The 16,219-nt window shown below is 27.8% G+C and overlaps 1 protein-coding gene across 25 annotated transcripts in view; it reads right to left on the bottom strand.

Moving 5' to 3' along the window:
• LOC129916431 (tropomyosin-2) overlaps window positions 1–16,219 on the bottom strand; it is a 49,825-nt gene that overhangs the window by 8,505 nt on the left and 25,101 nt on the right. For 9 of the 25 annotated variants that reach the window (XM_055996384.1, XM_055996388.1, XM_055996382.1 and 6 more), the window contains 5 exons: window positions 11,975–12,108; window positions 11,171–11,288; window positions 2,968–3,038; window positions 1,763–1,838; window positions 1,521–1,583 (listed from right to left, as the gene is read on the bottom strand). In XM_055996384.1, coding sequence (XP_055852359.1) covers window positions 1,521–1,583; window positions 1,763–1,838; window positions 2,968–3,038; window positions 11,171–11,288; window positions 11,975–12,108 — 462 coding nt within the window. Of the gene's footprint in view, window positions 1–592; window positions 656–1,520; window positions 1,584–1,762; window positions 1,839–2,490; window positions 2,562–2,967; window positions 3,039–11,170; window positions 11,289–11,689; window positions 11,808–11,974; window positions 12,109–16,219 lie in introns of all 25 variants that reach the window. The other 16 variants (XM_055996390.1, XM_055996389.1, XM_055996370.1 and 13 more) reach the window with 4 other exon arrangements.

Here is a 16,219-nt window from a genome sequence, read left to right as displayed (position 1 = left end):
ATAATTTTGTATAGAAGTTAAAATTTACCTTAATCTAGGTACAAGGCTGTAAGCTTCAAAAGTCCCCCAAAAACTATTTCCCACTGCTATTGCACAACAGTTCAAAGTTTAATTCAGGGAATGAAAAGTTTACGAATTAAAGACTACATTTGCAGTGGAAAATAAAATTCGTGATTGAAAACTCATGAAATTGTAATTTAACTAAATTTGTGTGATACAAAAAATGCGATGTAATCTTTGGCAATTGCACCACCTATGAAACATAGTAACTCTAATTTATATTCCTCTTAATTTAACGATTATTTATTTTTTTATTGTTGAAATTTTCCTCGTCTAACCTTAAAGTAACATTTTACCTACCTCACAGAATATACAAATCTACACAAAAAATAATTCCCAATATTTTAAAAAGCCAACAATAGAATAGCAATAGAAACATTTTATTTTAAATAATAAATAAAATATAGAAAGATAATGAGAAAATAAAGATAATTGGACAATAGAACAAAATGACTAAGAATAAATAGATATAGATTTCCATTTCCCAGATCTAATTTTTTGTCTTTCTCAAAATTAGAAAAAAAAAAAATACCTCTTTAAGTTGTTGATCCAATAATCTGATTTGACCTTCGAAAGTCTCTTCCTTTTGAGTGGCCTACACCCATTTAATTATTATTATTATAATATAATAATTTTTGCAAATCCATTTTTGTGTGGTGTATTATATATTTTATTATTTTTTTTTTGTATATGATTGTGTTATTGTTAAAATATTCAAACATTTATGTGATATATTAAACAAAAATCACACAAAAAAATAAAACATCAATTATAAGCATAATGTAAGTGCGGATATTAGGTATATTTTTTGTTTAATGCAGCCAATATATGAAAAAAAGAAAAAAACAAACATTATATTTAATTTTTTAAAAATATAGGTATGTAAATAAAATAATAAATAAATATCGGTAGATATTTTATGTTTTTAAAAACCATCCCTAATTTGCTATATACGATCCGATTTATATAATCATTTTCAGAATCATTTGCAACGGATTCAAAATTATAATCCATTTAATGATTCATGCATCATGTATAGCAAAATAAGGCTTTTTATTTATTTATTTATAAAAAAAAATCTATAATTCAGGGTTAGTATGGAAAAACAGTATGATTTATACAAAAACAATTTCAGTTTTTTTTGTGATTCCTTTTCAAAAGGGTACGTTTTGCGGTACTTGACGCTCTAACGCACAATTTTCAAAAAAAAAAAAAAAACAACAAGCCGTTTGGGCTTTAAAATTCAAAAACACAACATTCGTATTTTTAAGAAAGAAAAAGAGAGAGAGAGAAAGTGAAACAGATAAAAAAAAACAACAACAAAGGCAAATCAAAAGCACATCATCACGCTGGTTTTGGTTTTTATATAAGTTTTGCTTCACAATTGAGCATATTTTTCCTCGTTCAATCCAACAGTCGTCATATAAATAACGATGCTTTTTTTTTCAATTATTAAATACCTCCTTTAGACGAGTGTTCAAGGTCTTAATTTGGTTCTTGTATTCCTCTTCACGTTGGTTGGCCTATTTATATATAAATCATATAAGGAATTGAGTGCGTGGTTTTGATTTGCATAGCGCGTTTTTGTGATATTTTTTTTTTTTGTTGTAATAATTAGATACATATTACATTTTTTTTTATAAATTGTTATAATAATTTAGAGATAGAAATACATTTGTATATTTAAAAAAAAAATACTGACCTTTTCTTCTGAGACTTCGAGGGATTTCAAGTTGTTACCCACAACGCGGAGTTCTTCTTCAAGTTCCACGATTTTGCTGTGATCAAAGAAAAATATTTGATTAAAATTTGTATGAGGTATAATTGAGTTTAATTTTATACATTATAAAAAAAAAGATAAAAGAAAACTTTAAAGCTGCAATATTAGTAATATTATTTTTTTTTTTTTTTTAATTTTTATTAAGTAAAATGGAATAACTCCATGTTTAGAAATCTTGTAATGTTTAACGCTCTCAAAGACAGATGGGAACAATAATTCAGACTAAAGAAAGACTCAGGACTCAGACAATCTTCAAAAGATTTCAACTTTTATGTTTTCAAATAAGCAATAAAATTTGCAAAATTAAAATATTTGAAACTTAATTGCTCTTAATTTTTTTGTTGTACATTGTTTTTAATAACAATTTTCAAAATATGTAGTTTAAAAAATCAAAAATTAATTAAGGAAAGAAGTCGTAGTGAAATTGTCTGCAATCCTGATTATGTCCCTTTTAAAGTATTTTCTTTTTGGTCTTTCGAAACTTATCAATTTTCATCTGATTTTTTGACATTTTTTTTTTTCAATAAATGGCAAAATTTACAAATATTGCAGCTTTATTTCATTTTTTATTTATTATTTAGCACATTTTGATTAGTTTTTAAAAAAATAGTGCAATAGTTAGTAAAAAAAAATGCATAAAACAAACAAACCTTTCGCCAAGCTCAGCTTTCTCCTCGGAACGTTCCAAATCCTGTTCCATGAGGACTAGTTTTCTTGCAACCTTTTTTGCATTTTTTTTTTTATATTTATTTTTGCATTTGCGTAAATTCATTTTGTTTTTTTTTTTAGTTAGCATATTCAAACAACAAACAAGCGCAAAATATTCAACACAAACATTTTATGTTTTTTGGGAAAGATAAAAAAAAAATTAACATTAGTATAATTATTTTTTAATGGGAAAAAATAAATATGTATTTTTATTTTGTTAGCATGCGCTGAAAAAAACATCTTGGAAACTATCTAGCTAAAAATTTGTCTGTAAATCTTTTTTTTTTTAATAATAATATTTGTGATATTTATTAGTTTTTTTTTTTAATTTTTTTGTTTTAATAAAAATAAAGTTAAATAACATATAAACGCAGACACACATTACACAGCATACGATGATTGTATTTGAAAAAACATACTTTTCTCCCAACTCGGCACGTTCCTCTGCGCGCTCAAGATCAGCTTCAACCATGGCCAATTTACGGGCAACCTTTATATTTTTTTTAATAATAATAATAATAATAACAAAATTTTAAAATTTGAATTTTTTCATTGAATAATTTTCCGTTAGAAAAACCAAACAAGCAAACACACACAAAACAAAATCGCATTATTAATATGTATTTGAAGCAGCATTTTTGATGAAAAATTAAATTTTTACATAAATTTTGATTTTTAAGGTAATTTTATAACCATTTTACCACTGGGAACATAATTTTTTCTCCTTCGATGATGCATTATAAGATCGGTGCGATTCACTTCGATGATATTCAGTTGATGTGATGGTAAAAAAAAAAAACGACGGAGCATTGACGAAAATTTCTTAAAAATCTGGTCTTTGTTTTACTACAAATATCGTTTACCTTAACTTATACATAGTTGCATAACTTTATTTTTTATAGTTAATTTTAAATATATGTAATTCCTATTGATATCTATACAAATCTATACAAAAAAGTAACCAAAGTAGTTCAGATTCTTGAAGTATACCATAAAAGTTTTCTATTTAGCTCGAAAACGGGAAATATCTTATTGGCATTTAATTTCTATTTGATAAACATTTGTTTTTTTAATATTTTCCACTAGAACAATTTTTTATGGTTTGGCAAAAATTGCAAAGGCTAGTTAAAATGAGTTTGATCCTTAGGAAAAAATTAAATCAGCTTCAACATTCTTGTTTTTGGACAAATGAAAGCAGATAGCAAAGTTGGGCCAGTTCAAAATGATAAGCTGTGGAAAGTAAAACCCAGATTCCTCAGCAAGTTCTTGTCGGACCATGCGCCCTCGTTTGCTGACTGAATTAATCTATCTACTTAATCTGTAAGAGTTAAAAAAAAGGCAACTTATTTACTGATTTGGAAAAAAAACTAATTCCTTGCTCTTAAAATTAACACGAAAAAACCGTCTGCCTAGATCGAGTATTTCTTAAAATGTCGAATGGGGCGTAGCTCAATTATTGTCAATTTTGTTTAGCTTTTATTTTATGTGACTTTTGTTAAGGTGCTGTTTGTTAAGACATGGATAATATAGAAAAACAGGAAACTTTTCTACAACAATTATTGTTTCCAGTATTGCCTTAGCTTGTAATCAGGACACGTAACTTTATATTAGGTGTTTATTTGGTGTTTATGAGACTCTTACACAAACTTTAAGTCAATTTCAAAGATTACAGCCTGGCTACATAGCAATTTTTTTTTTTTGCATTGTCGTGTCATCATTTTTAGCGACGTCAAAATGTATGCTTCAAGGTGGTGTCTAATGCGAATGAGGGATACCGGATATTCTATATTTCTCTATTCGATAGGTTTTTGAGTGCACCTGTTTCTGTTAAGATGTCACTTTGTCGCATATTCATGATATTCTTATCAAACAATTTAGGAATTATAATTCAAATTACCAAAATATGTAATCCTCTAATAAAGCTGCCCTTGGAAGCAAGCAACAGACATTTGGAAAACATTAGGGTCTTGATGCTTAATCCTTTTTGGTGTCTCAGATTTCATGCATATGAGATGAACATTCATTTTTGTATGAAAACGTTTTCTAGTCAATTATTAAACCTCATTTTTAGGTATTCCTTAAAAAACTCTTATTTTTAGTAGGTACAAAGTTGTTTTTTTTTTTAATAATTTGAGTTTTGCAATACTTAAATACTGTTTTTCAGAATTGGTATAATAGCTCGTTTTACATTATGAAATACATAAATATTTCATTTCACTAGTACACTAGTCAAACTATAAACTCTCGTTAAGCTTCATATTATTTCCCAAATTTGTTATTGTCATTGTTGTTAGATTCAATTGAAATGCCAGGTAGCTTTCTTATTTGCTGAATTAACTCAATGCAATTGGAATGCAATTATAGAAAGAGAATAAAAAAGCTATTTCAAATATTCGGCAATTAGTGATTAAATTTTTTTTTTTTAACAAGAAATTGCATGCAAAGGGTATCCGCAACCATTGGCATTTTAAGATCCAAAATAATCGAATAGCGAATGAGAAGTACCTACTGGTATACAAAAGTTCAAACTCATACTTGGTGGGCTCAAAGCTGTACTAAACTAAGTCACAAAAAGAATTAAGATTGCTAAGGATAAACAAAAGTTTTTTATTTGTTGGTTAAAAAAAAAAAATTGTCTAAACTTTAACATTTTCGATCCTTCAACAATAAGGATCATTAATAAATAAAAAAAAAAAAAATTAACACGGCTTTTATCAGAAATGAAACAATTTTTGACAAAGCTTCTTGCAGACTTGACATAGTTTAGCCTTGCGCTGAGTTTGCCGCTACATTTGAAAACAAAAATTCAGTTTAACTCCGTCCACTAGTTAGTGCTCCACTTCTAGGCCATATGTTAGCACCCTGCTCTTTTAAGCACTTCAACTATTATTTGCTTCAGAAGCTTAAAGAATTTTTTTTTTTTTTTTTGTTACCTAACTATCACTTTTATTCTCGTTTTCAGTCCTTATTCCTTTGGCGACTACTGTTTTTCATAATATTGTGATACACCATGGTATTCTCTGAGTCATATAGTTGGTTAAATCCTATAACGAAGTTTGGATTACAGCAGTGCTTTCAAGGTCTTAAGATATGCATTTCCTTATTTTTAAATTTACAGATCGTTGTATTCATATGACAATTCAAAACTAAAGCAGACATTTGGATTTACAAACTGAGCTGTTAAATAATATGAAACTAGTGGCTTCAACAAAGTTTGGGATGGGTTTTCTTCCAAATTTAGCTTCCTCGTTAGGATGTGATATCTTTTTAGAATATATTCCAATATTCTTAAAACTTTTTGTCTTGAAGTTCTCTTTGGCTAAGACTTACGTACTACAATCAATAAATCTAAATCTCTTAAAAACCAGCATGGAAACAGAATGTAGTCTAACGTTGTTTCAGTAGTTTATTTCATTTGCCAAATAAATAACAAAAAAAAAAAAAAAAACAATACTATCGACCAACGTACAAAACAATAATAATAATCTATTGTCATTAAATATCTAACTGGACAAAAAAAAAATTCAAACGACCTTCCTCCAACATCCGGTGGGTGTTCTTTTTTTTTTTTTTATTATTAAAGCTAATAAACATAACTCTTTACGTGTCCAGAGAGTGAGAAGGTAGGTACTATACATCGCGAATTTACCAGAGCATAAAACGTTCGATTAAACATCGAGTTGTCATGTGCTTCTAGAATATTTAATGAATAACCCCTCCATATATAGATACAAAAATGTTTCGCTTTCATTACATAATTTGATCACAGTTCGATGAATAAACGTACTTTTCACATTGCCCTTAAGCAAAAAAAAAAAATAATGCATTAAAATAATATGTACGAATTACATATTTATCTTTGACTCATCAAAAAATTAATGATCTAATTTGGAGCATAGATACTTTAAGTTCTGAATTGTAAAGAAATTATTTGAATTTTCTTTTTAATGAATTAAATTTTATTTATGTTCCTATCTTCTTCTTCCTTATTTTTTGTGTTCTTGCATAATAATTAATTCTATTAACAGGCATTATAACAAAAAAAAAAAACAACAAATACGGAGAGAACTACTTATAGTTGACATGTCTGTCTGCTTGACAATATTTTGTTTGGTTTTGTCACACCCACACAATAATTAATTGATACAAATACCTATGTATAGATATTTATTTCTTTTTTAAACATATTTACTGATTAACGAATTAAATCGTAAATAAATAGAAATAGAGTTTCTATTATCGGACAATAATTATATTGTGTAATAGGTACATACTTTAGAAAATTAAATCGAAATGCATGACATTAATTGACAATATAGGTAGATGTTGTTATATTTATACCAAATAAGGAAGTTGTTAACGAATGCCACCAACCACAATACACCTGTGCAAGAAAGTGGAAAATAACAATAATTTGCAATAGAAGCAGAAGCAACAGCAGATGTTCTCACCTATTCTAGAGCTTTATTTGCATTATTTTTATCAATATAAAAGCTTTTGATATTTGCATGTATCATAGATAAAAATAATTTTTGTAAACGCCTCTTAGATACTCATTGTCTAGAATTCTGAAGAATAAACTCTCAAAAACTGCTTGAAATCTTTAAATAAATATAGAACTTTCCAACTATCTCTAAGTACTTTTTCACTAAATGAAATACAGTCTAGAATCAAAACTTTATATTCTATACTCTAGTTAGACAAAATAGTTTTTATGAACTTGAGGTTGTTGAGTTTGTTTAACTTAATTAGCCGGTGTTTCATTCTTAAGGAGCCGGTTATTGCAATTAGAAAAACATTTCAAATACATAGATATTTTATGATGTTCTTTTTCGGTTTGAAATACAAATGCTATGCCAATCGATTATGAATGACTCAAAGAATTTTAATTGTTAAGAAAAATTTGAATAGAATTATTGTATTTATTTGTTTTCCTGATGCAAATTCATTTTTTGTGCCAGCTGACTGGCATTTCAAACAAAATGAAACAAATCGCTCTTTTGATGAATTTTAATTTCTTTCTGCTCTACGAAAACCTTTTTCTGATTTCAATCAGGAAAAATAAAAAAGAAGATAGATTGTGTGGCTTGGCACTGACAAAATTATCCTGATTGCTAAAAAAAAAAATTCAATAATTTTTCCTTTTTCCCTGATGCTTGTTCCTGATATCTATAAATGGCCCATAAAATTTAGTATAAAATTATGTTTACAACTATGGTACTTTGCGTGCAATTAGAACATTACTCAATAATTTATTTCAGTTAATAATGTTCCAAAAAATAAATTTAAAAAAAGACCCTAAGATTATTATCTGATTCTGTGGAATCTTGCATTAACTAGAAAAGATTCATATCCGTATTTTAGATAATAACCTGCCGCTTGTTATCAAATAATTTTAGCTGTTAATTTTTTTTTAAATGCTTTAGGATAAGAGGTGATAAAGCTGATAAAATTTAAACAGAAGTTCCATTATCTCAAACAAAAATTAGGAAATTTTTTATAAATTTCTTACTATTTCTGTTAAACTTGAAATCTATTTTTTTTTTTTTTTTAAATGTTCAAGCTGATAGTTTAAATAGAATCAATACCGAGTGACGGATATCGTTAACGAACGCTTCCACTCACTCAATACTCCTTATTTTGAGATATTTATTTAAGGGTCGTATTACTGTTGTTGATTGTCAACACAATTTTGTAAGTTTTTGAGTTAGTATAATCAATATGAGATACTATTTTGATTGGTGAACTGACTGACTGATTCAGATTTTATTTATATCTGCTGCATAATAGTATCCTAAGTCAAATCTTACTTCAGTCTTCATATGAACATTTTTTGCTAGGTAGCATAGTACCTGAATTTATTTTTAATTGAATTATTAGAAATGTTCCCTATTATAAACATTAAGGGGGAATTTCGTAATTGCCTTTTAAAAAACAGTTTTTGATAAATTTAAACAAATTTTTGTAACATGAATAAATCGTCACATTACTAAATTCGGATATAATCCTTAAGAATATTATTTATGAATATTGTTTTCTAAACAACATTTTTGATAGTTTATCATAGATGAAACTGAATTTTTCTTAGTTTGAATGTTAAGCCTAGTTGTAAGCTACTGATGCGAAACGAAAAATACCATACAGAAGTGACTCAAAGAATTCGTTAAAATTTATCATGCAGTACTCGCCTCAACCTCGAAGAATGAACCAGTTTGTTGGGAGAAATTCCCAATTCCTTTTCGAGAACCAAAAAATAAATTCAATTTTGTTTTTTTTTTTTTTATTAAAAATTTCGTCTTGCAACAGTATTGTTCTAGACTTTAAATTTCCGGCTTTTAGAATTCCTTCTTATTCGAAATTTGTATTTCATTAAAATTGTGAAGCTGTGAATAAACTCGATCCTTTTCTATAATATTCTGTTTGTTCAATCCTTAGAAAAAATTGCATTTTAAATGAATGTTTGTTCTCTTCCTGGAAACATAAAATTCCAATAGCCTACAATCAGTAAATGGCACTACGTTTGTATATGATACAAATTACCACATTGATAACTTTTAATTTGAAAGTCAAGTTAATTAAAGTGGTATTCTTATAGTATTTAAAATATTTTGACTTTAAACTATTTTACTCTCGCTTACATCGAACTTGAACTGTTTTGCAAATTGATTCATTATAAAATAAATATAGTACCTATACATATTCTCCAACTTTAATTTGTCTCATAAATTAAATACTAAACAACAATTCAAAATTCGAATTTCAAAAACAAGTTTTTATTGTAACTGTCTTCGAAGAAGAAAGTAAAAGTTCGTTTTTCAACAACTTTGGAAGAGAATTTCATCGTCAAACAGGTATGGATTTAATATTTTCCATTAAGACTATTTTTTTCGCAATGTAAGATTAGCATGGTTTTAGGCCATAACCTCAAATTGCTAGTCTTATTAAATGACTTTTAGCATATTCTGTCTCTTTGGACATATTAAACATTATGTTTTAACTTAATGAGATTGTATGTTGTATGGAAGTAATTCAATGCCTACCAGTTCTTTAAATCACATTAGATTTATTAAAAGTAAAGATTTGTATATGACAGGTGAAAACTTTGCTTCCGGTATTGAGTGATTCTGATTATTCAAAAACTTCGCAAATGTATTTCTCAGAGATTTTTTAAAAACAGTATAGTTCTTGAAAATTCTATACATTTGAATTGAATATTTATTTTGGGGAAGAAGATTATTTTTTTCTCATGCTTTAAATACCTATGTATGTAAATTTTATGGAAATGCATATCTTATCTATCACATCCTCCTAAATAAATTGCTCTAAATCCAAACATCTTCTACAATTTTTTTGGGTGTTAAGTAATCTTATGTTGTCCTTTTTCATAGACCTGTTTCATTTCTAACTCCTTATTTTTGAATAAAAAAAAACAACTTCCTGAAAGAATAAAGTCTGTCAAATCTTCTCCGAACGTTGTTGTAACCATCACATCGAATCTGAAATTTTAGAACCATCTTATCTTCAAACGAAACGACGAAAAACCCTTCATACAATATTTTTTTTTTTTTTTTGTGAACAGAAAATATAATCTTTATTTGCAAATAATATTTCATTTTTTTTTTTTTGTATAATTAATTTACTTAAGATTCGTCATATATAAGTTAAATTCTATTCTAACATAAAAAAAAGAACAAAAAGCAAAATAAAAAAAATTAAATAAACGTAAGATCATTAATAACGTTTGAATAGTTTACATACACTTCAAGATATACCTAACAAATCTCATACAAAAAAAAAATTAAATAAAAATTAAAAATTTAAATTCAGAATTTAAGAATTTTAACATTTATTTTTTTTTTACAAACAAAATTTAAGACACTAATTATTTAAGATCAATTTTGGAAAAAAACAACTAATAATTTAATTTTATATAACGAATATTTGATAAATTAAAAAAAAAAAGATAGAACAAAAGCAACTTCACAATAAAATTTAGAATAGATTTACTATAGTTTTTTTTTTTTTTTTAATTTATATAAACTGGAACATTCCATTTGGTTTTGATAAAAAAAGAAATAATTTTCGTTTCGTCATATATAGATGAAGTAGTGAGTCGATCCGATCTCGGTGTATCATGAAGGAAATTATGTTCTCAGTGTTTTCGCATTGATTCAGTTCCAACGATGCTTTGTTTTCGTTTCTATATTTTTTTACTGATGCGATTTAGATTTCATCATTTTGTTAGTAAAAATAACTGTGTACATTATATGTATGTGATGGTTTGATGAATACATATCAATACGTAGTAAGTCCATCATTTTGGTATTTTTTTTTTGTTTTTTGTAAATAACACAAGTGTGTGCCTTTTTTTTATAAATTTTTTTTGTGAGTTAGGTATATATAGATTTCTTGAGGCTTTCAAAATTTGCAATATTGAAATTGTTAAGATTTTTTTTGTTGATTTTGATTGTTTTTTGTTTGTATAAGATAGTGCAATTCTGCTTTAAGACGCACGCAAAACTTTTTTTTGTTAAGTTAGTTTCAGCAGCAAACAGTAATTTTTTTTTGTGTGTAAACATTTTTAGAAAAACCACATCAAGTTATTTTTGAAGGAAGTAGCACCTCATCGTATTTTTTGTCGGCTTCTTCAGCAAGGAAACGGGCTTCTTTGAGTTGATTCTCAAGGGCATCCATACGCTCTTCATCGGCAAGTGAGCGGTTTTCAAGGACCTTACGGGCACTGTTGTGAGTGAGTTGTTGTCATCATAGTCATCATCATCAATTATTGGCATCAACAAGTTAGATATAAGAATATATATTCCACACATCGTCCACACACAAGTTTAGTACGAGTTTTTTTGTTTTGTTTTTGAAAGAAAATATGTTTGTTTCTTAGTTATTTTGTTCATAATAACTATTTTTTTTTTTGTTTTTGTTATTTATAATAAATCTATATAATCTAATTCATATGGTTTTTGTTGTTGTCATCCAGAACGATCCAGCTGAAATTTGTTTTCAAAAAATCCTAACAAACCCTAATTTATAAGCCCTAATAACCCTAAAAACCCTATATCCCTACCTTTCTCAGCACAATACTAAAAAAAAAGTTTTTTTTGTATTGTTTTTTTTTTTTTTGTATACCTCTTCGTATTTTTTGTCAGCTTCCTCGGCAATTAATTTTGCTTGGGATAATTGTGCTTCCAATATAGCTACTCTGTCATCTTCCATATTTGTACGATTTTCAAGAGCCTTTCGTATCCTAAAGTTTTTATTGTTTTTTTTTTTGTATAAATAAAAAAAAATTTAAATTATTTTCTCCTAAATTTCAAGAACCCCCTCCTCAATAAAACCTTTGAAAATCAATTTTAAAATGATAAAGTAAAAAAAAAAACCTTCAAAACCATTCGTTATTGAAGGGCTACTAACCGTTCACTTTCATCAGCAGCTTGTGATGCTTCCGAAAGTTTAGCTGTGGCAGATCCAAGACGTTCCTCAGAACGTTCCAAGTCTTCTTCGAGCAACTGAATGCGACGATTTAATGCAGCAACTTCAGATTCAGCCTATTTTGATGGAATAAAAAATAAAAATTCAAGATGTAACACAATTGTTCTCCCAATATCATTATTTTTATATTTCTTTTTTTTTTGCTTTTTCTGAATTAAAAAAAAAAAAAAAGAACTCAAAGATTTATCCCACCCTCTATTTTTTTGCTAATATATTTATTTTCTTTCTATCTACAAAATTTCAGCTAGATCCTTTTTTTTTTCTAAATCTTTAAAATTTTATTTACTAATTCTAAATTCCTGATTTTTTTTTAAATCATCTAATCTAATTGTTATCAAATCTTTATTAAACTACCTACTAACTCCTAAACCCAATTTTATCCCATCATTTTGCTCCATACGGGGTCTTCTTGTGTTGGTTTTTTCTTCTTCCATGTTGGCCCACCTGTTGTAAAACTAGGAATTCTGAAGATTTTCATCAACAGAATTTTTGGAATTTTGAAAGGAAGTAAAAGGAAAGGAATTAAGGAAGAATAAGAAGGTTGACTTACAAAAAACAAAATTAAAAGGATTCAAGGATTCCTTAGTCATATAATAGTTTGCTTCAAGTCATTTCTGAGAAGAGAGAATAGTCATTTAAGCGAAGACGAGGGAAACAAATGAGATGCGTTAAACCGCAAACAAATTGAATCCACGAAGATAGAATAAATATGAAGTCCTGGATTTTGATCTGAGATGCTAGAGCGAAAGCCGATAGTGAAACAAAGTGCTAAAGTCAAGAGAAAATAAAAACATCTCAACACTTTTGGCAGCTAAACAATCCTAATCACACGGGCCAAAACATTCTCGATAAACTTGGAGCCAAAGTTACACCTAAAATTCAGTAGTACAAGGTAACAATTCTTAAAATCGAATAAAAGGCTAACTATACAAAAAAAAGAGAAATAAAAAAACAAATATGGAGTCATTTTGTGTCAATGTCCCATATATGCATGCCAATTTTGTATTTAAGCTTTTTTTTTAAAGCAAAACGACAGAAGAAAATAAAAAAAAACAAAACTGAAATGGAATTCAAGATAAGACATACATGAATTATGAATCATCATACAAATGACTCAAGCTTAAAAAAGACAAAACAAGATATACACTTTTATAATGTGACCACTGTCATAGTGATTTTTGTATTCACTGCAAATATACATACATAACTTGTTTTGGGGGCCATTTACAACAACATTGCAATTGAAATTAAATAAACATCCTAATTTATTTAAAAATTTTCAACTTGGCGATCGAAAACCCTTTCTTTTTTTTAAGCTTTTGGTCATTCATTTCATTAAAACCTTGAACGACACCCAAAAATCAACACATTAATGAATCAAATCGTTTCTAGTCTGGATATTCAATGCAATCTAAGCAAAATATCAAGATAAGCATTTATATGTATTTCCAAGAATATCATTTTTAACCCTCCACGATGATGAGGGTTTCAAATTTTAATAAGGGGAATCATTCGTTATGAAAGAATTTTATTTAACAAACAAAAATAGGAACCAAATATTAGCTTCCGGAGTTTATACTCCTTTTTTTTTTGTTGTTGATAAGAAAAAAAAATTGCTATCCATAAACATTATGGAAGAAAAGAAACCTTTCAAGAAAAATTTTCCAACCGGCAAAAGAGTTAAAATGACAAGACTCGAAAAACGAAAACAAAGAGACCTGTTGTAAAGACCACAGGTAATAAAATGGACGAAAGCGTGAAAATACATTTTCCAAATTGAATAGAGTTGTGCCGCCCTACCCAATGAAACATAAATAAATAAATAAAAAAATAATACAAAAAATGACAAATTACGTCATCAGAGTTTAATGAAAACACCCCGAATTGTTCATGTTCATGTTGTTATGTGATATACATTGAGTGTGTTTTCTACTACTATCGCTGTGGGTTTTACACTTTTGGGGCGACTTTTTACTTGGACTCACTCGACTTCTGTGTGTTTGATATGCACATAACACAATCTACATATACAAGTTAAAACAACTTTTCTATCTAGCAACTTTGCCGGCTCTATTACCTATACTTCTCTCTCTTGCGCGCTCTTTCTGCCCTGTTTTAAGACACCTTTTTTTTTTGAGTGAATATACCATGTTAAATGAACTAAAGAAAGATTATCACAAAACAAAAAAAAAAAGGTAGACAGAAATTTTTGAAGGGGAGGAATGATAATAGAATATGGAAGGTTGACGTACGGCTTAATATTCAGTGACCATGAACGCTAGAAATGCATATTTTGTATTCTTTAGCGGTGGTAGCAGCAAAACATATTCAAGTGAAGCAAATATAAGTGGAAGATGATAGGAGTTAATTAACAACACAAGGAATAAACAATACAGTAGAAGAAAGAAATGTGGGAAAAATGAAAAAAAAAACGCTTGATTTTTTTTTTGCAATTTGTTCAATAGCTAATTCGGAATGGAGTGAAGGTTATTTTCATTTGTTTTTCTTTCAATCAAAGACTGGTGAAAATTTTATATACAAAGGAAATATACTTAAAATGCACTAGATACAGTTTGTGAAAGACAATTCTTGGATTATTGATTTTTTTCTATAAAAACCAAGTAGAAATTTTTTTACACTTTGGCGTTAGAGTACCTATTCTAGGTATTAACAGACAATTATTTATACGTCAATGCAGCTAGAAGCTCTTGAAAACGTTAAAAAACTATTAAAGATATAACAAAACTTATCTAGCTTTTAAAAATGATAAGAAGTTTGACGACTATATGCACCACCAAGCCAAAGCAAACGTTAAAATGCTTTAGTTACTTTTTTTCACGTGCCTTATGCTCAGATAGTGACAGTAAAAAGCCGATGAAATTTTCCGTCATACAAAAAATGCACATTATTCATTTATTTGTACTGGTGCAATTCGTTCTACAAACAATTTTCTAAATGGCGCGGCTTCTTGTTTGACTTTGCAAAAATACACAAGAACTTTTCACCATAGAACACCTTAACCGATGGTGAATTGCGTATTAAGATCTAATCTTATGTTACCTTTTATCGGTTAGCAGGTAATGTACAAAAATAGTGAAAGTTTTCACCAGAAAAATGATGATTATAAACTAACTACCAGATATTCACTTTTTACTATTTTGTATGCATATTAGTCATTATTTGTATAAATTTGTTATCTCAAAGTGTTGATAGTGAAACGTCCAAATTATGTTCAGTTCAGTAATGAGCTATTTTGTTTACCAAATAAAATTATTTGTCACCAGAGAAGAATTATCAAATCACTTGCAAAATTTATATTTTTAAAAACAAAACAATCAATCAATAAAAATAAAGGTAGGTAGATATGTATTGAAACCACTTTTACCAAACCCACGAAATTTTGTTTCTACAGAATAATATAGAGTCAAATCCACTTCTCAACAACTTGGAAGTTTTAACAATATTTGCTTATTTCCTAAATATGTAAAGTGGCAAAAATAAATTTAGCTTGCATAACGCGGTTAGTCTCCAAAACATTTTTTTTTTTTTCAAAAATGCCTTTACTTTCTAAAAAAGAGATTCTGAAAGTCGTGTATAATGCAAAAATTTCAAATTATGCTAAACGCCTCATTATAACAATATCGAGTGATGATAGTTTGGAAATTTCAATATTAAGTTCGTTAAACAGCACAGTTTGCAGTTCAAAAAAGAAACTTCAGTCACAACTAACACTGTCCAAATTGAATTCAATTATGAATTCAAAATTACAATAATTGAATTTGATTTCAAAATTACTCTTGGAAGATGTTCAGAGCAAAGTGATAGTCCAAATTAGTCGTGTTTTTTGTGAGGATTACAAACAGTAAAATAAAATCTTGCTTTATTGCAAGCATTTGGCAAAACTTCACTGGTAGGAAATTTTATTGACCAAAACTTCAAAGTATCCTTCAAACAGGTGTGAAAATTGAAGATTTTGATTTAAATTCAGAGAAATTCATAACTTTGGAATAAATTCACTCAATGTGGATTGGTACAAAATCAAAAATTTATAGTGCAAAATTGTCGATTTTGATTTTCAACCATCGACTATTGTGAAGTGATACATTATATTGCGATTCCACGTTGGTCAGAAAATTGTCAGAAAAATGATAATTTTGTCCATACATA

Source organism: Episyrphus balteatus, chromosome 3 (assembly GCF_945859705.1).
Source record: "Episyrphus balteatus chromosome 3, idEpiBalt1.1, whole genome shotgun sequence".
Classification (NCBI taxonomy): domain Eukaryota; kingdom Metazoa; phylum Arthropoda; class Insecta; order Diptera; family Syrphidae; genus Episyrphus; species Episyrphus balteatus.
This window is presented reverse-complemented; position numbering and strand designations above follow the sequence as displayed.